The 27426-nt window shown below is 39.5% G+C and overlaps 1 protein-coding gene across 1 annotated transcript; it reads right to left on the reverse strand.

The window, feature by feature from the left end:
- Positions 1–1583: 1583 nt before the first annotated feature.
- LOC111950942 (peroxisomal sarcosine oxidase-like) lies at positions 1584–22604 on the reverse strand. Its single transcript, XM_023968899.2, has 7 exons — positions 22470–22604; positions 21611–21759; positions 21449–21479; positions 6108–6305; positions 5578–5727; positions 3272–3347; positions 1584–1829 (listed from the first exon to the last, which is right to left on the reverse strand). The coding sequence occupies exons 1-7, from the start codon at positions 22578–22580 to the stop codon at positions 1699–1701; spliced, it is 846 nt and encodes a 281-aa protein (XP_023824667.1). The 5' UTR covers positions 22581–22604; the 3' UTR covers positions 1584–1698.
- Between the last annotated feature and the right edge of the window lie 4822 nt (positions 22605–27426).

Here is a 27426-nt window from a genome sequence, read left to right on the forward strand (position 1 = left end):
AACACATTCAGTGATACAGTATTTTCATTGCATTTTCATTTAACTGATGCTGAAGGGAAATATTGTTTGTCTTTAGACTTTTTAATTTAGCTCATGTATTTTGTCCCCCCACAGGCCAGGTCTGTGATCTTGAACTCCATCTAAAAAATAAATGAATCAGAAGCTAAAGAAGTGAATGTCAATACAGTATAATTTTGGCACCAATGTGAGCCCCCATCCCCTTCAAAATTATATACACACTGTTCTTTCTCTCTCAATACTTCCCCTCCATTAGCGTAAGCGCACCCGCCCTCTCTACCTTAAAATAAGGTGTTGTCATAGTTACCTGTTGACACAGTGCATTTACTATGCCTGTGTTTTAATTTCAAACTTCACTGCTGTATAAATCAAAAGTAATCTAGGCCACCACGAAATACGGCATTGAAAAGCTGGAAAGAAACCATTAAATGTTGCATTTCTGTTTCCCTAAAAGCAGCCATGAATCTCACTTTGTCAAATTCTGTTTGAATGGAGGACAGGAGTGCAGCTAGATAAACAATGGCGGAATTAGAAAAATGAGCAAAACAATTATCTGAATAATTTATGCTAGGAGCATTAGAAGTCCCATCTGATGAGTTTCTAAATGCTTTTCATTTCATGCTGAACGCAGAACCATAGACCACCGTTTGAAATGTGTTGCAGGTGCTATTCTGAATGTGGCGCCTGTTTCAATTGACACACAAAAATGACCCTATATAACCTAAATGTCAACATGCTATTTTAATATAAGGCTAGCTCATTGCAGAGATCCAACTGTTCCAAAATAAAAAATCTAYCTGTAAAAATGTAACACAGCAGAAAATATGAGGTGTAAAAATGGCCCAAGTGATGAAGTCACCCCTGACAAATTAATTTGTCTGGAGAATGTCTCATGTAAATGGTGTAATGTAATTCTAGCCTTCTTCTCTCCTCTGACGTGCTGTATTCCCCTGGTTACTCAGCATGAAGCACCACTCCGCCTCTGGCCCAGCCCCAGCTCATGCAGCCTCTGCTGCTGCTTAGGGAGAGGCATGGATTTAGCCCTGTGCTGCTGATGTAATGGCCTTTTAATGTGGCCATTGTCTAGCTCAATCAATACAAATTCATTTCCAGCTCTGTGAATAAATATCTTGGTGATCACTGTATAATTTCCCCATTGAAGCTGATGAACTGTGGTCATTGTGTGACTTGCTGATTAGTGATGAAAATGTTTACAGAGAGAACAGGTACTGTGGAACATTACTGGGTTAGCTGTTAGCTTCCATGGCAGAAAGACTAYTGTCTCCACAGCTGATGGCGTTTTAACAATGTGTTTGCTTTATGAGGGGGATTGTCATTACAGGGAGAAACACTGGGGTGAAAATCAAAGTGAGTACCAAGGCAGGGATTGAAAACCTATAGATAAACAACAGGTTTCAGTCTTCATCATCTACATTCATTATTATCTTGATTTATAATGCAGCTCTGATAGTCAATGAGTAGCTGCCTTGTTTGTAAATCATACAGAAGTCTATGGTATGTGCATCATTCACAAAGAGGTGGTATTGGCATCATACGCACTTGGATACTTCACATTCATAACAAAGTTCACATTGGACCTTGTCAATCAGTCTGTACTGAGATGAACCATAGTGGATCAATACTTGCTTCTGATTCCAGTTGCTTACTTTGTGACTAGGTCTATAAAGAGGATTTGGGGTTGGACTGGAACCGCTGGATTTTGAATGGGGAGAGGTCATAGGAGGGCATCTGTCCAAGGCTCAGCTCACACAGCACCTTCCCAACGACTGGACCAAACTTGAAACCATGACCTGGGAAAAGAAAGTGCTCAGTGACCTTAAGTCAGTCTAAAATATGTGCATATAATACAATGTCTAAAGGTTAATCTGGGTAAAACGTAGAGTATGTAATTTACGAACAAAAGGGTCTACAGAATGAGAGCAATATGTGGTAGACCTTGAATTGTTCAATTACTATAATCAGGTAATAGTATTTTTTTGCACTTCATCAATTTCTCACTTTTTTCCATCTCACACTTTTCTCTAAGAATAGCTGTTCAAGCAGATGAGAGGAAGGAGGCTTTTCGAAAGAGAGGGATGAGCGGATCACTCAAAGGGTGATTGTGCTGCCTGCCCAAAATACATTAATCTTATTGAGGTGAGAGGAGGTCAATGGTAGACCTGGGGGAGCAGGTCCTGGCCGTGACAGGCATACAGTGTCACAAAGAGATGGGGAGGGAGGGATGGAGGGGAAGGAGAGAGAATGAGAGAGCAGACACAATAGGGCCAGCAGAATCTCTTTTGTCTGATTCTGTCTGCTTGATTACTATTCTGCCCTGCTATTAGTAATGGTAGACAAAAGGTAGCACAACCCAATAATTATGAGTCTGTGGTACAGAAAATTCCTTCCTGAAATTTGGCGCTACTATATCTTTATGATTTACCATTGCATTCCAGTATAATATATTTCATATTTTCAAATGACAGAGTGGTAGAAAGTCTCAAATCAGATTAATTAGACCTGAACCTAGCATGTAAGCCATTTAGATGAGCGCAATATAAGTGGTTTAAGTGCAATATGAGAGTATTACACTGTGAACACGGTAAACAATATGTGGGTGGTATAAGAGCATCAAACAAATGAATAGTGATACATGGTGACCCCGTCCATTGCTCGTAATGCCTTATTAAAGCAATAGAACACTTGTAATAAACCCTAAACCCCAGGAATATGAGGAGGCTGAAAGAACAATAGAGCACGCTAAGCGTAGCAGACTGCCGGTTGTTTTTCCAGTTGTGTCGTTACATGCAAGACAATGCACCGCAAGATGAATAGCTTTGGCACCATGCCAGGGCTGTGGCAGAGCTTGGTGGAGTTCCTAACCCCCCAAGCTGTACGGGTCGTAGATATAAACTGTTTAAGAGCAGAAATGAATTACAAGTTTAATCGCAGAATTCTTTAGCAGAAGCCGCTGAACAGACAGAAATCATTCTGGGAAGTCTCTCCTGGTCTGAGTGAATGGTCTTCCAGTCTGGATTAGTACACTCTGCCAATATGAAAAGGGACGCAGCCAGGCAACAAACCTGGCTTTCAACTGAGGGGCCGGCAGAAACTTACACAAGTTGCCATTTGGCTGTAGGTTTTAGGGATATGGTTCCTCGATGCTGGAATGTGCAGATAGATATTGTAGAGAGATTTGAGAACACAGTACCGTGAGAGGTGGGACAGGGACACAGGGACTCCTGTAAAATACCTGAGAATCCTGCTCCAATGATGATGTTGTTGTGGTGAGGGTGACGATCTAGAACAAAGTGATGGTCTGGTGTGACCTGCAGGCAACAAGAGAGCATGCATACTCCTTGTAAAATGTACACCTGTGTACAGTAAACTTATCCACATTTTATCTACAAGTGTAAATCAAGAATATTAAGAGTCATTGTTGAAGCACATGGAGGGTTGTTTTGAGTACTGAAAATGTGTCTCCGTGTTCTCTCTTCAATAATGTTGTTTAGAGTCTCTCTGAGAGTTTGCCACATGCTTTCATTCTAATTACATGAATCCAAACTGGATTGCTGAACTTAACCTTGTGTTCCATCCGCACGCTCAATTGAGTCACTCAACAGAACATTGTAATCATAATGTCATGAGTGCTGTTAGAATTAACACATTCTACAGTTATTGTTGATAGCCTCTATCGACGCTCTGAAAATAGCCAATACTAATGATATTGATGGTTTAGTCAGACAGCTAAGTCTCTAGTTAGATTTGTGAGGATTAATCCATCTAGTGAAATMTTCAGCTCTGGGTTACTGTAGTACAGAGACGGCAGCAGTGGCGACCCGTCATTCAGAGCCCCACCTGTTTAGCAAAACATTTCTAATTCAAGCCCCTTGGGTGCTGCCATTAAGTTGGCCACAGATAAAATGACATCAAATCAAGTTATATCTACCATAGCTTTGATTGGACTGATCATGCCAACATCATACTTTCCAATCTTAGCTAGCAAGCTAGACAAGCAGTCATCATCATGAATCACGTTGACAATCTACTGGCAAATCCTTTTCAATCCTTGTCATATGAAAAGAAATAATAGATAAAACGTATCAATGCTCATCAGCCATTGGACATAAACATTACACAACCAGTTGGAAATTGCAAATGCAACAATGTGTGGTTTGGAAGGAATGAGTGGCTAACTGCAAGCATTGCAAAACAATCACTAGCCTGCTATTCAGTGGAGTGGGTGTGTGGTCAAATTCTGGGTTTAAGGGTCTCTTTTCCTAGCTTAAAAGGATAAACATTCAACACAATGGGCCAGAAAAGGTTGAATACATTGGCCATGCTGTCAATCCAGCATGACTTCTGCCGTGTTCAAAACAGCTGGAAACTTGGAACTGGGAAATCTCCGACTTCAGTGACTTCAAGACAACTGGGAACTCTGAAAAATATGAGCTCCGATCGGGAAAATACATTTGAATGGCCATCTAACTCGGAATTCCAAGTCGGAACTCGGGCCTCTTTCTAGAGCTCCGATGTGAAGATCACTGACGTCATGATTCAACCTTTTTCCCGAGTTCCCAGTTGTCTTGAAAGCACCATAAATCCAGAGAATGCTAGACTTTGATGACAAAGTTTGATGACAAAATTTGCCCACAAGGACCACCACGCAACCTTCCTGTTCATGTGAGCACAGCACAACAATGGGGAGTCCAAAAACATATTGTATGCTGCTGCATAAATTATGTAATATGCCAGGGATTTATGTATAATGTAGCTAAGAAAGCAATACTAAGTGTATGTTGTGTAGTAAGCTGGTAGTAGCCCATGTGCCTCACCCTAATAATTTGGTCCCTTTCCCCCTCAAAACTTAGCCTACTGTTCTGATTTAGTGGTGCACATGTACAGTAGCCTATAGTCTGTTTTAGATAAATGTAATCATCGAATATTGTAAGAGCTTTCAGTGTCTGCTTATAAATGCCCTATTTTTTTATCCTACGGTTCTGACTTGGTGTACAGGGAGAATACTGTAAACAGCCCATGTTCTGAATTCCGTCACTGTACATTTCAAAAGTGCTGAAGAAATAGTTATATTGACTACGTCCATTTGAGCTCGCTCATTAATGTCTTAATTTAAATTACGGATTGTCTCTTATCCGCTCGTCGTCCCCTTATGCCATAGTTTGTACATCTCAATTGTCAGTAGAATCCACATTTGTTTAAGCAAGTCAGCCATATCAGATATGTTTTTTGAAGGGAATTAAGTGAGGCTGAATGAACTGTTTATCTGCCAGACAAGGCTCCGCTGATAACCAGGTGTACCAGTGGTAAGGATTCACTCCATGGTGCTGAAAAGAAATCTCTGCTGTTGGGACAGCTTTATGTAGACCGTAACAGTTTGTGGGCACCGTTTGTCACTGTTATAGTGCAATTATTGTATTTTTTTGGTGTTGTGTTGTGTAGTGGCTTTGCTGGCATGGATCACATTTTTTTGGGGGGGGAGTTTGCCCCACCAAGATTTCCATGCTAAAATCACCACTGGACGGCAGTAGTCTGACTGACCGTGTACAGGCAGCTCTCCACCGCAGCTGGCTCTGGCTCCAGGCCCGGGAGGTAGCGGGACACAAACTGGGACAGGAGATTGACGTCCGTCCTGTCTGTCTGTCGGTCCCTCTCGTCGGGCTCCGTCTCACTGCCCATGTGGTAGCAGATCTGATGAACACAAGGACAATACCACTACTGAAGCATAGAGACATTCTGAATCTCTCACCATGGAGGTGTATGACTTAATTACATGCGTTAGTTGGTTTGATATTCTAAAGTCTTATTAAGGGTAGAAAGTGGGATTTGTCTGATAGCTAAATGCAATGCAATGTATCCTTAGGGATATACACTCAAACCCTACAAACAGCGTCCTCTGTGCATTCATTCCTCACAATAGGGATCTGATTACAGTGTGAAGGAATGCTGCTTTCAGCCTATCCCCTCTACAGGACAGCAGTCATTTTGTCCAAGGAAATGGCACTCTAATAGTTGCTGCATTATTCAGTGTTAGTAGGTGATACTTTCCGTATCCAGGCAGTGTTCCTCACCTTCATCAGGCCTGGGTACTCATTGGAGGGAAGGCCATAGAAGTGGTACTGCGATCCCTCCACTCCCAACTGGACAAAGCAAGGGAAGCGGCTGCTGATGTCATATGTGCCCGGAACCTTCTCCTTCCAGTAGCACACATTGATCTTCACCACCTGGCAACGGCAGCACAGCACATAAGGGCAGACACATTTAACAGACTTTCCTCAAAGGGAACGCACACTCCCTCCCTGTACAGCTTCCTCTGGAGTTACCTGTGCTGTAGTTAGCTGGTGTTTCTATGTTTTGAGGGTGAAATTCGAAACAACATCAGATCTTCTACGTTATATCCACTATCAGAAACTATAGGTTGGGCAGCACCTCCTACTGGAGAATTGATTTATCTACAGTTATCCATTTGGTCTCCCATGCAGGGTTTTAACCAAGCCCAGCTTTGATATTTGTCCCTGACTGCTACCAATGTGCTATCGTGAGAATGATGATTGAGAAATTATCATTAACTAAAGAGATTCACTGTTGCTATCGAAGTCCTTTGAAAGGGAGAGCAAATGAAATGTAACCATACTTTATAAGTCATGTACAAGATAGCCTAGTATCATCCATATTTAGGTATATGTACAGTACCACTTGCGAAGTCATCAACAGCTATTGTTTTATATTCAACCCAGGGTTCAACTAAAAATAGACAATACATCCTGTACTGTATATGCCGACGGTTTCAAACGTTGGTTGATTTCAAATTTAATCTTCAATTTAATCATTTATATGTAAGATTCACGCCTCCATCTCAAACAAAAATCTAAGTTAAAGAATATGACTAAATCACATCAAACTTGAATAAAAGTGCATTTAAAGTTTGATGTGATTTAGTCCTATTCGTTAACTTAGAATTTTGGTTGAGATGGAGACGTGAATCCAACATATCAAATATGAATTAGACAAACTGGAATTAAATCCAGACTAAGTCAGTGGCACAGATGATACATCTCCTTCAAATGTTGATATTTGGTTGCGTTGACAACCAAACAAAATTCAGGATTACTTTTGCAATACAGTAAAAAGCCTAAAGTTAAGTCTATCTTTCAAACAAACGGAACTATTTATTCAACCTTAAAATGAGTAACACATCCATGGCCACATTGTGACTATAAATGTAATCTTATGTAATCATAGGAAGAACGCATGTTCAAGATAGCATGCAAAGGTCACAGGTCTGTGGAGATCTTCCCAATATTGCTGTAATAATTTGCGCAGAATCACAAACAGCATTGACCGCTTTTAATGTAATCTCAACTGCAATCCAGGCTATTTGGTTGTGCTATTAGATGAAGCACAGTGATAACACGTTATATTTAAATACAAAATATCTTACATTGTATTCCCATTTGAACTTTCTTGTGCTTTTAAATGGTTGAAAGCAAAGTGATAACCAAAACTCAGACATTGTTTTTCAATTGGAATTGATCACTGTCTCAACCAAATATTTCCCAAATGTCCATGTTGAAATTACGTGGTGTGCCCAGTGGGTTGTAGTACATAGTTTCCTGTAGTTACATTCATGTAGTCAACCTCTCTGTATGGTCAAGCCCTTGTGTCTCGTATTGTCTTGTTTTCCCTAGATGAAGGGTCTGTTCTCCTGCAGTCAGACCTGAGAGATGTGATTATAAATCATCTCAGTTACAGAATTATAGAAAGTGTTTTCAATCATGACCCTGCTGAGAGTAAGGAAGGACAAGTAGAGTTATTTATTCTGGAGACGGACCGTCTGTGTCCCGCAGAGCCTGTTACCGCCCTGTGTCTGACCCTGCAGTGTCTGTCAGAGACACAGACCGCTATAATTCACTGATTATGGCCTCAGGAGGGTGATTATTTATTTATGATAAAAAAACGGAAATATGCTCTCACGCAGTTCCAGGAAAGGTAGAGGTTACAATAGATACAGAATTGTGCTCTTCTTACCTGGCAGAAGTCCTTAGAGTTGTGTGGTCCACACACAGAGGAATGTTTAAATACAGGAACACGCTTACGTGGAGTTCAATTGTCCCCATGTCAGCTTGGTGTGTAAGTGAATGGCAAAATGGGTGAATGAAATGTCAGCCGTTATATACACGACATGAACAGAAATATGTGGACACCTGCTCATCGAACATCTCATTCCAAAATCATGGATATTAATATGGATTTGGTCCCCCCTTTGCTGCTATAACTGGGAAGGTTTTCCACTAGATGTTGGAACATTGCTGTGGGGCGATTAGGCCTGGCTCGCAGTCGGTGATCCAATTCATCCCAAAGGTGTTCGATGGGGTTGAAGTCAGGGCTCTGTGCAGGCCAATCAAGTTCTTCCACACCAATCTTGACAAACCATTTCTGTATGGACATCGCTTTGTGCATGTGGGCATTGTCATGCTCAAACAGGAAAGGGCCTTGCCCAAACGGTTGCCACAAAGTTGGAAGCACAGACTCGTCTAGAATGTTTTTGTATGCTGTAGCATTAAGATTTCCCTTCACTGGAACTAAGGGGCCTAGCCCGACCATGAAAAACAGCCCCAGACCATTATTCCTCCTCCACCAAACTTTACAGTTGGCACTATGCATTGGGGCAGGTAGCGTTCTCCTGGCATCCYCCAAACCCCTACCACTCTGCGACTGAGCCGTTGTTGCTTCTAGATGTTGCCACTACACAATATATCGTGTATGTACTGTATGTACTGTATATATAGTGTATGTACTGTGTATATACAGTGTCTGTACTGTATATACAGTGTATGTACTGTTTACACAGTCTATGTACTGTATGTGCTGTATATGTACTGTATGTACTGTATGTGTAGCGTAGGTATTGTATTATATATAAGTTTGAACTGTATATATAGTGTATGAACTGTATGTACTGTATGTATACTGTATGTACTGAACATACTGTATATATAGCGTACACACTGTATTTACTGTATAAATAGTGTATGCACTATTTGTCCGGAGAAGACAAGGTGAGCGCTACCATCAGTCCTGTGTCATGCCAACAGTAAAGCATCCTGAGACCATTCAAGTGTGGGGTTGCTTCTCAGCCAAGGGAGTGGGCTCACTCACAATTTTGCCTAAGAACACAGCCATGAATAAAGAATGGTACCAACACATCCTCAGAGAGCAACCATCCATCCATGAACAGTTTGGTGACGAACAGTTTGGTGACGAACAATGCCTTTTCTAGCATGATGGAGCACCTTGCCATAAGGCAAAAGTGATAACTAAGTGGCTCGGGGAACAAAACATCGATATTTTGGGTCCATGGCCAGGAAACTCCCCAGACCTTAATCCCATTGAGAACTTGTGGTCAATCCTCAAGAGGCGGGAGGACAAACAAAACCCCACAAATTCGGACAAACTCCAAGCATTGACTATGCAAGAATGGGCTGCCATCAGTCAGGATGTGGCCCAGAAGTTAATTGACCGCATGCCAGGGCGGATTGCAGAGGTCTTGAAAAAGAAGGGTCAACACTGCAAATATTGAATCTTTTCATCAACTTCATGTAATTGTAAATAAAAGCCTTATGAAATGCTTGTAATTATACTTCAGTATTCCATAGTAACATCTGACAAAAATATCTAAAGACACTGAAGCAGCAAACTTTGTGGAAATTCATATTTGTGTCATTCTCAAAACTTTTGGCCATGACTGTAGTGTATGTACTGTATTTATAGTGTATATACTGTATGTAAGTGGAAGTTAAAGGCCAATCTGTATTTGGTTTTGTTGGAGAGAGATGGGAGCAGATGTCATCACAGGGGGCTCAGCTGCATAGCTGAATGCGTGTTTGTAAGAGAGGTGAAGCTAGCAGGAACAGCTGCAGGAAGTCCTAGGTCTTTGTGTCATATGTATTTATGTTTGTCGTCGTAGTTGTTACATGTTTGTATACCATAATCTGTGTGTCTGCGTGTGTGCCTGCATGCGTGTGTGTGCCAGTGGTGATTTTAGCATGTAAATCTTGCTGGGACAAACTCCCCAATATTTTTTTAGAAGCATGCCAGCAAAGTCACTACAAAACACAACACTAAACAATACATTAATTGCACTATAACGGTGACAAACAGTGCCCACAAACTGTAAGGGCCTACATAAAGCTGTCCCAACATTCCTTTCAGCACCATGGAGTGAAACCTTACCACCGCTACGCTTGGCTATCACTGTATGTACTGTAAATATTGTGTATGTACTGTATTTACTCTATATATAGTGTATATACTGCATTACTGTATGTACAGTGTATTTACTGTTTATATGGTGTATGTGCTGTATATATAATATATATAATGTATATATAGTGTATGTACTGTATGTACTGTATACATATTGTATGTACTGCATATGTTGTGTATGTACTGTATATATAGTGTAAGTACTGTATGTACTGTAAGTACTGCATATATAGTGTATGTACTGCATATATAGTGTATGTACTGTATATATAGAGTATGTACTGTATATATAGAGTATGTACTGTATATATAGTGTATGAACTGTATGTACTGTATATATACTGTATGTACTCTATTTACTGTATATATAGTGTATGTACTGTATTTACTGTATATATAGTGCATGTACAATATTCATAGTGTATGAACTGTTTGTACTGTATATATAGTGTATGTACTGTATATATAGTGTAGGTACTATATGTATTGTATGTCCTGTATATAGTGTATGTAATATATGTATTGTATGTACTGTATACATATTGCATGTACTGTATATGTAGTGTTTGTACAGTACATATAGTGTATATAGTGTATGTACCGTATGTACTGTATATACAGTGTATGTACTGTATTTATATTTTATATACTATATATATAGTGTATGTACTGTCTATGAAGTGCATGTACTGTATGTACTGTACATAGTGTATGTTCTGTATATACTGTATATATAGTGTATGTACTGTGTATATGTGTATGTGTCTATGTGTATATAGTGTATGTACTGTATGTACTGTATATTTAGTGTATGTACTGTATATATAGTGCACGTACTCTGTGTTTTAGTGTATGTACTGTATGTATAGTGTAAATACTGTATTTACTGTATCTATAGTTTATGCACTGTATATGTACTTTATGTACTGTATATATAGTGTATGTCCTGTATGTATAGAGTTTGTACTGTATGTATAGTGTATGTACTGTATGTACTGTATGTATTATGTATGTKCTGTATGTATAGAGTTTGTACTGTATGTATAGTGTATGTACTGTATGTACTGTATTTATTGTGTATGTACTGTATGCACTGTATGTGTACTGTATGTACTGTATATATTGTGTATGTACTGTATGTACTGTATATATAGTGTACATGCTGTATGTACTATATATAGTGTATATACTGTATTTACTGTATATATAATGTATATACTTCATGTACTGTATATATAGTGTAGGTACTATATGTATTGTATGTACTGTATATAGTGTATGTACTATATGTATTGTATGTACTGTATACATATTGCATGTACTGTATATATAGTGTTTGTACAGTACATATAGTGTTTGTACAGTACATATAGTGTATATAGTGTATGTACTGTATGTACTGTATATACATCGTATGTACTGTATTTATATTGTATATACTATATATATAGTTTATGTACTGTCTATGAAGTGCATGTACTGTATGTACTGTACATAGTGTATGTTCTGTATATACTGTATATATAGTGTATGTACTGTGTATATAGTGTATGTACTGTGTATATAGTTTATGTACTCTATGTAATGTATATGTAGTGTATGTACTGTATATATAGTGGATGTACTGTATGTACTGTATATTTAGTGTATGTAATGTATATATAGTGCACGTACTCTGTGTTTAGTGMATGTACTGTATGTATAGTGTAAATACTGTATTTACTGTATATATAGTTTATGCAATGTATATATACTTTATGTACTGTATATATAGTGTATGTCCTGTATGTATAGAGTTTGTACTGTATGCATAGTGTTTGTACTGTATGTACTGTATGTATTGTGTATGTACTGTATGCACTGTATGTGTACTGTATGTACTGTATATATTGTGTATGTACTGTATGTACTGTATATATAGTGTATATGCTGTATGTACTGCATATATAGTGTATATAGTGTATTTACTGTATATATAATGTATATACTTCATGTACTGTATATATAGTATAGGTATGTATTGTATGTACTGTATATAGTGTATGTACTATACAGTATATGTTCTGTATATACTGTATTTATAGTGTATGTACTGTGTATATAGTGTAATGTATATATAGTGTATGTACTGTGTATATTGTGTAATGTATATGTAGTGTATGTACTGTATATATAGTGTATGTACTGTATGTACTGTATACATAGTGTATGTATTGTATGTATATGGTATGTACTGTGCATATAGTGTATGTACTATATTTATAGTGTATGTACTGTATGGATTGTATGTAAGTGGAAGTTAAAGGCCAATCTGTATTTGGTTTTGTTGGAGAGAGATGGGAGCAGATGTCATCACAGGGGGCTCAGCTGCATAGCTGGATGTGTGTTTGTAAGAGAGGTGTATTTATGTTTGTCGTCGTCGTTGCTACATGTTTGTATAACATAAACTGTGTGTCTGCGTGTGTGCCTGCATGGGTGTGTGTGCCAGTGGTGATTTTAGCATGTAAATCTTGCTGGGGCAAACTCCCCAATTTTTTTTTAGACTCATGCCAGCAAAGCCACTACACAACACAACACTAAACAATACATTAATTGCACTATAAGGGTGACAAACTGTGCCCAGAAACTGTCAGGGCCTACGTAAAGCTGTCCCAACAGCAGAATGTTCCTTTCAGCAACATGGAGTGAATCCTTACCACTGCTACACTTGTCTATCAGCGGAGCCTTGTCTGTCATCGAAAGAGTTAATTCAGCCTCATTTACAGCCTTTTTAAAAGCCATAGCTGATATGGCTGACTTGCTTAAACAAATGTGTTTTTTACTGACTCTTTGTGGATTTGTGTAAGTCAATAAGAACCGCATTCTCCTTCAATGATAACAAACGCCAACATGAGTTTTGACTTTGTAACCATACACAAACATATTACATTCATGTTCAGTAAGTTCATAAAATGTATTCTTATATCATTAACACTTAGCTCTAAGTATAAGCAAGTGCAAGCAAAGGAGCTGCGACGAGGTAGGCCTATTCCTTCAGCACTTTCAAAATGGACACAGACAGAAATTCAGATATTGTAGATGTTAGTTCAGATAAATTCAGCAAGATTTTGAGGCCTTAAATTCACCAAAGAGAGAGAGAGAGAGAGAGAGACTCGGTTCGCCTACAGTACCATTTGAAGRATTTTGCTAGGCCTATGTAGTCTAAAAAGAATAAAAATAAATTTGTGAGGATCCAGTTTTAAAAACAATATACCGACGCACAGACAGCACATTGCGCAAACAAAACAACCCTCTCTATATCAAAAGGAATTACATTGGTCTATTACTGAATTTTTTGTTGAAAACAAAAATTTGAATGGGAAGAGACTGTCACTGGCAAACAGACTCAACAACATAATATTGTATCTCCTTCTCGTCAAGAAAAGCACATGAGCTAATTATAATACACAAAGTAAGCAAAACAATGAAATCATTCCAACATTGCCTACAATTATGAATAAGATACAGTATTAATGAGATATAAGCAATAGGCCTATAACAATGAGATGTATAAACAATGGCATAAGGGAACGATGAGCAGACATGAGGCAATCCGTAATTTCGATTAAGACTAATGAGCGAGCTAAAATGGACGTAGTCAATAGAACTATTTGTTCAGCACCTAAATGTACAGCAACAGAATTCAGAACATGGGCCGTTCTTACAGTATTCTCCCTGTACACCTAGTCAGAATCATAGGATAAATAAAGGGGGCATATAAGCAGACAAAGAAAGCTCTTACAATATTTCCTTTGTGGTCTGATCAGCCTCATGGGAGGGCCATTTGGATAATGAAGTTAAGGTCATCTGTGATACTGATTTTAAGGTAAATTGAGTAATTGATAATTATGAACGAGTTTATAGTTCTTTGACATATTTGTAATTTGAACCAATGAGAAGAAAGAAATGGCATAGCCTTGGACTAATTGGTGTTTGGGAAAGTGTGGCGTTAAGTGAGTGAGAAAGGAAAAGGTTGCATATCCCAGAACCAATGTATGTTTGTGAGCAGGGGTTGTGAGAGAGCTTTCAATTTTGTGCAGATGAGGGATATACATTTCATAATGAATTATACATCTTATTTATTTATTTATTGTCCTATCATGATGGAATAGCATTTTAAAATAAATTATACATCTAATTTATTTATTGTCCTATCATGGGAAACTAAATTTTATATATTGATGGAATGGTCCACAACCCTATACCCTAGATACCCACCTMAACGACCCAGATACTAATGAGAAGTCCCTATCTGTTTTATGGGCCTGCTGTAAGCAGCCTGTATGCAGCCAAAATGCAGTCAGAGACCTTCTAGAGCAGCACCGCCCCCTCAAGATTCTGAGCCTGCCTGGCAGGGTTGGTTCTGCAAAGCCAGAGCCCCCTGATGGGAGAGCATAATTTACAAGGAAATTCTCAAAGCTGCTAATGAGAACCTTGACGACCTTGTACCTAGCCGGTGGGGATTCCGGTGGGGTGCCCCCACCCAGGCAGTGGCAGGGGGTCACACTCGGACATTCAGAGAGGGGGCATATTATTGTGGCCCTGGTGGCACAAAATCTGACTGCACGGATTTGCTTGGGAATATAGTCACAATGGGGGACCATGTGTGGGTGTATAAGGGGAAGGGGGTATATCTGACCTCCATCACCTAGGACGTGACAATGGTTAATCAAATCTCCCCATTTCTGCCCATTTTTTGCTCAGTTTTGCAGGCCTCATACAGATGCAACTGTTTATACATTCGTAAATCAAGACCTTTCTTGAGTTGGACTCTAGGATGGTGCAACTGTTGAGAATCTGAGTCCATGGTTGTTGTGGGGGAAAGGGGTTGAGTGGGTATGTGTGTGTGTGTGTGTGTGTGTGTGTGTGTTTGTGTGTGTGTGTGTTGTGTGTGTGTGTGTGTGTGTGTGTGTGTGTGTGTGTGTGTGTGTGTGTGTGTGTGTGTGTGTGTGGTGTGTGTGTTGTGTGTGTGTGTGTGTGTGTGTGTGTGTGTGTGTGTGTGTGTGTGTGCATCCCACAACTGTTGCGAGGGAGTAAAAGATGTCAGGTACAATATAGGATGATTCACAATAGTTGTTTGCTAAAATAATATTTAATCCTAATAATCCTTTGCTTAAACTGCCTACATTACTACAAATATTAGGCTAATTATGGAAAATACGTTTTTTTAAATATATTTTTAATGGCTATATATAATACAAATCGAGGTGAGGGCGATGGAATGCATTTGGCGGTTGATCTGCTTCTGTTCTGTGGGCGGCACTGTGTGCTCTTTTCGAAGGGTGGGTCCGGTCTCTCCGGGGCCATGTGACCCGGGGGGTCAGGGGTGGTTGGGGTTTTAGCGGTTGGAATAGTGGGACCAATTGGAGGTTTACTTAGTAGCAATGCAAATATCATGGTACAGCTATATAGACACTCAATCATCATGTCACTTTTTAATGGTACGTTTACAAACATATATTATGATAAATAGAATTTAAACTTGTGTCTCATTATGGTCATTGATGGAATAAGTATAGCCAGTTATATTAATGGCTTAGCAGATAATAAAAAAAGACGATCAGTATTTAAGAGAAAGAATATAATATCTATTGTTTACAGGAAACTCTTTCAACAATTTTAGATTAAGTTTTGTGGAAAAATGACTGGGGGGCTAAATATATTTCTCCCATGGGCAAAGAAATTGATGATATTAATTAACAGTAATTTTGATCCAAACTCGCAAATTGTCCAAACAGATCCTCAAGGTAGATGATTTTAAATATGTTATTGGACCATAAACAGATATGGCTTATTAACCTATACGGTCCAAATAATGATGATCCACGCTTCTTTGAAAATGTATATAAGAATTTATCAACTCTAAAAGCAACACTAGACTCTATTATTATGGTGGGAGATTTTAATACGGTTTTAAATACCTCTATGGACCGTAAAGGAGATCACACTACAAACTATCACCCTCAGGCACTTAAGGAAATCATGAATGTCATGGATATATTGGAATTATCAGATATATGGAGACTTAAATACCCTGACCTAGTGAGGGGGCTTAATCAAGCTAGTCGTCTTGATTACTTTCTTATGTCATTCTCTCTGGCACCAAAAGTTTAAAAAGTGTTGATAGGGGACAGAATGCGGTTGGATCATCACATAATAGGCATATATATTATTCTTACATAATTTCCACGTGGGTGAGGATATTGGAAATTTAATCAAAGCCTACTGGATATAAACGTGTTTTTAACGAGGACAGAATAATTTATAACTTGCTTTTTCCGACATAACATAGGTACAGCAGATCCCATTATTGTTTGGGACACTTTTAAATGTGCCTTTAGAGGCCATGCAATTCAGTACTCATCTATAAAAGAAAAGCAATTTAGGTCAAAAGAGTCCATATTAACAAAGGAAATTGAAGGACTAACAGTACAGACAGATACTGTAGCAATAAAAACGGTACCATAAAGGCTCAGAGTAAGTTAGAGGAAAAACTAAAAGAAATGGAGGAACTTAATTCAAGAAAGATCCATTGTAATATACTGTATCATAAAAATAATTATAAAATAATAAAAACTTTTTTTGATATACTCAGATGACCATTATTAGCATGTTTTAACCACTTCTATATAAACGGTAGATTATCAGACACGCAATAAGAAGGTCTGTCCATTTAAAAAATTGGAGGCCTCTTACACTTCAGTGTTGTGATGCAAAAATCCTAGTTAAATGCTTGGCACATAGAATTAAAAAGGTTTTGTCAGATAATATTTATCCTAATCAGACAGTTTTTTTTACATGGACGATACATTTGAGATAATAAAAGACAAATACTGGAAACAATAGAATACTATGAAATATCGGGAAATCCAGGCCTGGTTTTCATAGCTGACTTTGAAAAGGCTTTTGATAAAGTATGACTGGAGTTTATATATAAATGCCTGGAATATTTCAATTTTGGAGAATCTCTTTTAAAATGGGTTAAAGTTATGTATAGTAGCCATAGGTGTACAATAGTAAATAATGGCTATATCTCAGAAAGGTTTAAACTGTCAAGAGGAGTTAAACAAGGTTGTCCACTATCGGCACATCTATTTATTATTGCCATCTAAATGCTAGCTGTTAAAATTAGATCCAACAATAATATTAAGGGATTAGAAATCCATGGCTGAAAAACAAAGGTGTCATTGTACGCAGATGATTCTTGTTTTCTTTTAAAACCTCAATTGGAATCCCTCCACAACATAGAGGATCTAGATACTTTTTCTAACCTCTCTGGATTTAAACCAAATGATGAGAAGTGTATCATAACATGCTTTGTAAGTAGGAAAACCTGCAAAATCGGCAGTGTATCAAATACCTGTTCTTCCCACTGTATATATAGTATGTGTATATATATATATGAATGTTTGGTGAATATATATAAATATATATGATCATGAGGCATTTATAATTGATATTCTTCAAGAATCAATGGGTACATACAGTATCATTAATTTACAAGTCCAAAAATGGATGTGGGTGAAGGTATGGGTGTGGTTGGAGTCTTGTCCTACCAACAAGTGCTTTCTTGAATTATGCTGCATTCATAACTAGTGGGAAATTTGGAAAATACTACTTGTGAACTGGGCGCAACAAGAGTTCTGTTTTTCCTGTGTCTTGTATCATATTGTACAACAGCTGATGAAACCGATCACTGTAAAAGTGTGAAAGAAATTGATCAGTGTTATTTCCTGATAGTTGCTGGTTGAAAATACAATCAACACAGGACCTTCTAATCAGCAGGTTGTGCATGGGTGGAGTTTCAGCATCCCTGGTGACATCACCAGGCGGTAATTAAGTTAATAGACCAATAACAAAGAGAGTTCCAAACCTCTCTGCCAAAAACAGCTTTTAGGTTCCCTCCCCCTCCCCACTCAGACCACTYCCAGACTGTCCTAACTATTTCTTGCTTAAGAAATCGTTTTTTGCTAAAGATATGTTTTTGTTTCTTTTTGACCATTTTAATGGAACATTTTTACAGTAAGGTACTTAATTGTTACCCCAAAATGATTTGATATTGATATAAAAACGTCAGCATTGGGACTTTAACCACAGTGTGGATCAATCCACCAGAGTGGAGGGGCCTAATGAGAGGGATATATAACCTGAAAAGTAGTTATTGGCAGAGAGGTTTGGAAATCTCTTTGTTTGATCTGTTTATGTCACGTTAAAAACACCTGGGAACTCGGAAATCTCAGACTTCAGTACGTTCAAGACAACTGGGAACTCAGAAAAAGATCTTCTCAGAATGGGAAAAATCGATTTGAACGATCATCCGACTCTAAATTCCAAGTTGGGAACTCGGGCCTCTTTCCGACCTGCTACCACTTTCCGACGAGCTACCACTTTCCGACCTGAAGATCACTTGGTTAGACTTCTTATTTTTCAGAGTTCCCAGTTATCTTGAAAGCACCATTACTACCTGCTGGTGTCCCCGGGCAAAACTCCTCCCATATAAAACATGCTGATTTAAAGGGCATGTGTGGATTTTCACACATTTACATTGTTAGTTTCATCAGCTGTTGTACAGTATGATACAAAATACAGGGAAAAAATTACATTTTGACTGCACTGGGCCTTACTCAAAGCCTCTGGAAGGTTTTCAGAGACATAGAAAGAGAGGAAAGATACGTTTGAGTGGGAAGACAATGGGTGTGAAAATGTTTACCTAATACATTTCAGACTCAAAGCCATAAAAACTAACCAAGATAGTTTTTTGTAAAAAATGTAAGAGCCCTAACTGAACATTTTGAAAATGTGTCAGGTTGCTGTCATGCCAAATAGTGTCCACTGCCAGATAGTGTCCACCCTCTGCATCACAATGAGCTAAAACAGGGTCACAAAGGGTGTTTTTTGGTAGTCTTACAAATCTTCATGGTATCAAAAGAATACACCTCACACACACATGGCTATTGGCTCAAATTGAAGAAGACACTTGTACTATGTCAGATAATGAGTTTAAATGTATTTAAGTTTGAGTGTATATCCCAATATTACATTTTATATTCAAAACAGAAGATTAAACATAAAAAAATAGTTTTTTTAGGTGTACATAAAGAGGAGTATTCAAAAATGGTCTGTTGGTTGATATTCCCCTTGGGGGACTCCCCATCATCTTGTCAAAATGTGCAAAACAATTAATTGAGAGTCTTAGCTTTCACAATTGTCACGCTTTACAAAAATCGGACCCAGAAGCAGACCAGGACAAGGTGAGTATGAAGATGGTGAGAATTTATTTAAATGATGAGAACGTGGAGGTAGATAGTTCCGGGTGGCGGAGCGGYCAGCGGAGGTGGGTTGATGGGAGTGGATGAGCAGATCCAAAGGATAGAAAAAAACACTAGCGACGAGCAGACAGMGATGGGTGATGGGTTCCGGGGAAATGGCTGTAGATAGAACAAAACGGAGGTCAGTTAAAGGCAAGCAGATGTACAAAACAATAAAACAAAACAAAACAAACTCTATAACTTGGAGACTGGTTCGTGAGCAAAACATACTGGTCATGGCTAACGATCCGGCAGGGAATGGATGTCAGGTCAGGGCTTTTGAAGGGGAGAGGTGATGATCAGGACAGGTGTGCAGATTACTGATGGGATACAGGTGCGGGTGAACATCGATCTCCCAACAAGCTAATTCGCCCGGCAACCAGACAGGGTGCGTTCCAGGACAAAAACACAGGCAAACACAGACTCAGGAAGCGGGATTTGTGACAACAATAGCTGACAACTCCAACCGTTCAAAAGTTAGAGACACATTTGTGGGAAAAAGACAACTGCTAATTAGCGGATATTGGAGGTTACTCATGTTCTATGAACGAAGCAGTGCATTCCGTGGATAGAAAATCATTGGGGAGAGGATGACGTAATAGACCCCTGGAATATTGGGGGGGACATGTCCCACTCACRCTGAGCAAGGGAACACGACCTTCGTTTGCTGTTTGCTAAGATGGATTTCAGGCCTCTTTTCTCCCATATGCCACTGTTTTGGTGGAAAAATAGACATGGAAAAAAATGTAATAATAGACACCTTCCATTGGTCCTTTACATTTTCTGTTGGATTAATTACTTTATGGTAGGGATTCCGTTGGGATTGCTTTTTTGTATTTTTTGCCCCCCCGCATTGGATTATAAGTATTTATTTGATTTAGACTTGGACTCAAACAGTCAAACTGTGGTTTTGGTAGGAAGGTTTTCAGTTACATTGTGAATTTTCTCATTGCACTTTTGGCTCCTACAGAACTATTAATTTGTTGTTGATGTTTGAATCCTTATTCTGTTGTTTTTGTTGAACCCCTATGATTTTTCTATTAATACCATTATTATTGCAGTGGCCAAGTTCCTTAATATCAAAGTTTGTGGTTTATGGAGAGGGCCGTGTTGTACGCTAGGGCCACCCAGGGCTGGCCTGAGCTGTAGGTATCTGAGTGGCTGCCTCTAATTGAATGGTCTGGGTGAGGGATGGTCTCCGGGGCGATGMATGACTGCTGTTTTCTCTGGTGCAGGCGGCCTGCTGTGATACATGTGCAGCACCACAGCCAGGAGACTGCTCCATTCATCAGCACTCCTCCCCAACCCTCTAAGCCCGCTCCGCTGGGTGGGTGTAAATATGATCTGCACCCCAGTGCGGCCCGCCCGTCCTTGAGTGATGGGCACAGTGTCCGGAGGCTGCCCACAGGCATAGCTCTCATCTATCCTCCTCACTGAAGGATCCATTTGGCCGGTGAAATACATTCCAGGAACCTGGTATCGCTCACCAAGATTTACACAGCTTCCCCTCCTCTATCTTTCATTGTCTCAATGGTTTTTAAAGGTATAGGCCAAGGACATCCCTGCAGTAAGCCCCACGCCTCAGCCCTTATGACATCCTGTATATGACTTATACTGCACTGAGGGGATTCATGCTGGGGTTCAAATGCAGTTTGGAAGTCATTATTTTTCTTGCTGGTTTTGTAGTATGTCATTTCACTCCCACACTAACATAGCTTCTCCAGATCCCAGATAGGTCAGTGAGCTTGAAAGGTGTCCTATCAGCTTTGGTTTGTCTAAGCCAATGAGAACCGGCTCACAGTGGCATAATTGAATGCTTTCCTGTCATATCTATTAATGTAAATACACATAGTGAGTGAAACTAGTCCAGGCTCAGTTCAGGGCACACTAGGCATAACAGTATAATGAGGAACAGGCTTCCCTTCTACATCATTTTTGATTAAGATAAAGTAGCAGCATACCTGAACAGTGTGACATTAGCCTCAGCCTCCAGTTTAGCCCAGAGCAGGTAGCATTCCTCCATCATGTGGGTGTAAAATTCATGTTCATAAGCCTTCCTGATGATCCTGGTCTGGCCATGGGAACTCCCCCGGGAGTGGGGCAGGAGGAACTGAAGAATGACACAGCATAATGTCCTTATGGCTCTATATTGCAGTGTATGATTCTTATTGTAGTCTGTGGTGCTCAATGGCCAGTAATGAGGAAAAGGTATCACTGATAAACTGATATTGTTTTGTAGCTTTGTGCTTATCCTGCAATGATAAGTGTTTTATTCTTACTGTATGTTACTGTCAGTTGAGCTATGTTAGATGTGTACACACTACATTGAGTTTAAATATTAGGCCACAGACATGATGAATATAACTCAATAAACAATTTTAATTGAAATGAATTAAACTAGTGCAAAAAACATATTCAGTGTGTTATTTTCTTGCAAATGATCAATTCCTTTTCTTTAACACATGTGCACACCTTCTGCAGTGAGGGTTGGCTGTTATTGCAGGTGAATGTGGCCTCCATTGAACATAACCTTCCTCTTTCATTTTTTGGCTATCCAATTAAATGGCAACATCGACCAATGTTAAAAGAAAAAATCAGCAGCAGAAAATATTGATATCTGCTGCCTTACAAACATCTTGTGTTGTACGTGGGTTCATTCTCTGCGGATGTCTCCCTTTTAGCTCCATCAAACTTCTTGTCTTGTTTGGTCTGACTTCAAAGATGCACTCCGATTGAAGGATCAATACACTAGTTCACTTGCAGAAACAACTACAAAACTGTAGTCACTGTGTGGATATGGATAATGGGTTAGTTACACACCTGCTCCAGTACAAGAGTTCTCTTGTTGTTTTTAGCCAGGTGATAGGCGGTGAAGGAGCCTTGTATCCCTGCTCCTATAACGATACAGTCGTAATCCTGCTGGTCGGACATTGTCTCTGAGACCTGGTAGTGTAGTACAACACACAGCACTGCTCTGTAATGAGTGCACACCTCTCTATTCACCTAATGTACCTCTCCAACTCCATGGACCTTTGGCCAAAGTTCTTTGATTATTTACAAGTTAGCCTGTCAGACTGGCTACTGCTGAACCTTTGCACCACAGCACACTTTGGATGATAGAGGGTCATTTGCACAACTGAGCCTTATAGACAAACAACCATATATCTCAATTGTTTATTATTTTGAACAGCTGATGTAGTTGCATTTTGTATAATCAATCAAAATAAGTTGTAGTTTGAATGTTATACATCACCTGAAAGGACACAACCTCTARTGCAGGGTTCCCCAACTGGCGGCCCGAGGGTGATTTTATTTGGCTCCCCAAGTTTTCTGAGCAATTAATTTTTAATTAGGGAAATCTGTTCCTAAGTATTCCCACTTATAATAGAGAGACACATGATCATAAACAAATGTAAGCAAGGCTTGAAATTATTATGATCAAATATGATATCTGTTAGGGCTAAATGCCATAAATTTGCAGTCTACAAATTATTTTTAATTATGTTCCGGCCCCCCGACCATCCGCTCAAGATAAAAATCGACCCACAGCTCAATCTAGTTGATGATACCTGCTCTACTGTCTACTTCGATGTCTGTACACAACTCTTGACGTTACAGTCAGCAGATAATGACATTTGAAAACATGACTAATCTGAAAATGTAAAAGGCACATACAGTATATGGTTCTTGGTCTGTGGGGCTCAACTGTTAGGGATGATATGATAGTGATACTGTATGTAGAAGATCATAGAACAGATGGATTTGACTGGATTCATCTGAAGAAGTAGAGTCTGTCAGAACATAAGGAATAGTTTTACAATATGTTATGACACCGTGAACATTGATGTTGTCTTTGTGAATAACTAATTTGAGCTATTATGTAGTGATGGCTCCTTTTTGAGGCCGTCTCTGATTTATCAAGAGACAAGATGATGACGACTGTGATTCTCTTCAATCTTCAAAACAGTGAGATGTTATTTCCCACCCAGTGCTAGAACGTCACAATGATTTTAAGTCAAAAGGGCAGATTTCTTTCCATATACAGTGGGGCAAAAAAGTATTTAGTCAGCCACCAATTGTGCAAGTTCTCCCACTTAAAAAGATGAGAGAGGCCTGTAATTTTCATCATAGGTACACTTCAACTATGGAAGACAAAATGAGGAAAATAAATCCAGAAAATCACATTGTAGGATTTTTAATGAATTTATTTGCAAATTATGGTGGAAAATAAGTATTTGGTCACCTACAAACAAGCAAGATTTCTGGCTCTCACAGACCTGTAACTTCTTCTTTAAGAGGCTCCTCTGTCCTCCACTCGTTACCTGTATTAATGGCACCTGTTTGAACTTGTTATCAGTATAAAGACACCTGTCCCACACTCAAACAGTCACACTCCAAACTCCACTATGGCCAAGACCAAAGAGCTGTCAAAGGACACCAGAAACAAATTGTAGACCTGCACCAGGCTGGGAAGACTGAATCTGCAATAGGTAAGCAGCTTGGTTTGAAGAAATCAACTGTGGGAGCAATTATTAGGAAATGGAAGACATACAAGACCACTGATAATCTCCCTCGATCTGGGGCTCCACGCAAGATCTCAGCGGCCGTGGGGTCAAAATGATCACAAGAACGGTGAGCAAAAATCCCAGAAACACACGGGGGACCTAGTGAATGACCTGCAGAGAGCTGGGACCAAAGTAACAAAGCTACCATCAGTAACACACTACGCCGCCAGGGACTCAATCCTGCAGTGCCAGACGTGTCCCCCTGCTTAAGCCAGTACATGTCCAGGCCCGTCTGAAGTTTGCTAGAGAGCATTTGGATGATCCAGAAGAAGATTGGGAGAATGTCATATGGTCAGATGAAACCAAAATAGAACTTTTTGGTAAAACTCAACTCGTCGTGTTTGGAGGACAAAGAATGCTGAGTTGCATCCAAAGAACACCATACCTACTGTGAAGCATGGGGGTGGAAACATCATGCTTTGGGGCTGTTTTTCTGCAAAGGGACCAGGACGATGATCCGTGTAAAGGAAAGAATGAATGGGGCCATGTATCGTGAGATTTTGAGTGAAAACCTCCTTCCATCAGCAAGGGCATTGAAGATGAAACGTGGCTGGGTCTTTCAGCATGACAATGATCCCAAACACACCGCCCGGGCAATGAAGGAGTGGCTTCGTAAGAAGCATTTCAAGGTCCTGGGAGTGGCCTAGCCAGTCTCCAGATCTCAACCCCATAGAAAATCTTTGGAGGGAGTTGAAAGTCTGTGTTGCCCAGCAACAGCCCAAAAACATCATTGCTCTAGAGGAGATCTGCATGGAGGAATGGGCCAAAATACCAGCAACAGTGTGTGAAAACCTTGTGAAGACTTACAGAAAACGTTTGACCTCTGTCATTGCCAACAAAGGGTATATAACAAAGTATTGAGATAAACTTTTGTTATTGACAAATACTTATTTTCCACCATAATTTGCAAATAAATTCATTAAAATCCTACAATGTGATTTTTGGATTTTTTTCCCTCGTTTTGTCTGTCATAGTTGAAGTGTACCTATGATGAAAATTACAGGCCTCTCTCATCTTTTTAAGTGGGAGAACTTGCACAATTGGTGGCTGACTAAATACTTTTTTGCCCCACTGTAAGTAGCCCTACATACATCGTCTCTCTGCTTCAACACTTGGAATCACCATCTCACAGCATTAAAGACACAACAGACCAGGTCAGCCGTTTATGATCATCAACACGTTGAGATTTGCACCCAACACATCTGCAGTCATCAAACAAATGAAGAAATACATAGTGCATCGTCCACCAGAACAAAAGAGATGAATTCCAAATGCTCCAGTCTAATTAGAACTCAACAGGTGATACAGCAGTGTCGGGCATTCAGATGCATTTAGTTTTATTCATGGGACATTACTAGATGTTTTGGTTGTAGTGCTGTTGTTGTTCCCCTGTGCAAATTGCAAGGTTGGCACACATTGGCTCAATCATCAATCACACTGCTGACTGCACAACACACACACACACACACACCACACACACACACACACACCACACAACCACACACACACACACACACACAACACACACACACACACACACACACACACACACACACACACACACACACACACACACACACACACACACACCACACAAACACACACACAGCACCACAACACACACACACACACAACACCACACACACAACACACACACACCACACACACCACACACACGACACAACACACACACAGATATGACACCTAGGGATTCAAATTAGTTCCACAACTAAGTATTCATCATAGAAGGGAGTAACAAGTAGAGCGTTGACTGTACTCTGACATCAAACTTCCAAGTTGCGAACTCTAAAATGTTTCCCCCACTGTTTGCTTGATTGCTCCTTCATTGTAATGTGAGAGTGAGTGGGTGACGAAAACAATAACAAGCTCTCGTTTGATATATCTAATTTGGATTCAGGTACAGGAAAAGAGGCAAAAACTAAAGGCCACAGCTTTCTGATTATGACATGGGAGGAGAGAAACAACACACACTCATGCATGCACGCACACACATACGCTCACAAGCACGCTTGTTTATGCACACACACATCCGTACTCGCACACACACTCCAGGCTTAAAGGCCCAGTGCTTTCAAAAACGTGATTGTCCTGTGTTTTATATATATTTCCACACTATGAGGATGGAATAATACTGTGAAATTGTGAAAATGATAACGTGCTTTTATTGTAAGAGCTGTTTTGAAAAGACCTCCTGAAGTGTCAGCCTGTTTTGGTGGGATGGAGTTTTGGCCTGCCTGGTGACATCACCAGGTAGTAAATTAGTTAATAGACCAATTAGAAAGAGAGTTCCAAACTGCCAATAACAGCTAGTTTTCAGAGTTCTCCTCCCCACTCAGACCACTCCTAGAGAGTCGTAGCAAATATCTCCCTTGAGAAATTGCTCTTTGCTAAGAAGCTATATTTGTTTCTTTTTGACAATTTTAACTGGAAAAAAAATCACACGAAGGTATTCAATTGTTACCCAGAAATGATTTGATATTGAGATACAAACAGTTGCATTGGACCTTTAAAGAGCTGAGGCACCCTGCTGCTCCTCCAAAATCACCATCTGCTCGCTGAAATTTGACTCTCTGAGAGCATTTTATCCAGGCTGGTAGTACGCCTGCTAACCCTCCCACTCTGTGGGTTTTACCTCATCTTCTGAAACAATGCAGTTTGAAGGGTAGCTCTTTGAAATATACTGAGTCAGGGTTTTGTCCCAGAGAACCGCTCAACACTGTATGCATTTGAGGGGCTATAAACATTGTCTTCAATCTATTTTCCTGTGTGCTGAATGTCAACCTCAATGCGTTCTACATGCTCAGCTAAACCTATTTCTACGATATATAATATATAAACCAATAACCATGTTTCCATTCCAAGATTATTTATTCAGTGGTATAGCTCCAGATTAGTTTTGTCCCTGCACATAACCTATGTCCCTGGGAACTCCTATACTAGCCTGTAATCAAATAGAAATCATTATTCAGTCATTTGATTTGTTGTTGGGGCTCATACAGTTGATTCTGAGTAATAATTGACCCAGCTCACTTTAGACTGAAGAAAAACAAATCACAGTTATAAAATATACCTAGTAGTCAGGTGTAATAAACATACATATATTATATATAACAGCTCCTATAGATACTGTAGTGGAAATCCAAACCAGGGCGTATACATACGAGGGAAATGTAATTGTTAATCCATGTCCC

The sequence above is a fragment of the Salvelinus sp. IW2-2015 genome, linkage group LG23, assembly GCF_002910315.2.
Source record: "Salvelinus sp. IW2-2015 linkage group LG23, ASM291031v2, whole genome shotgun sequence".
In the NCBI taxonomy this organism is placed as follows: domain Eukaryota; kingdom Metazoa; phylum Chordata; class Actinopteri; order Salmoniformes; family Salmonidae; genus Salvelinus; species Salvelinus sp. IW2-2015.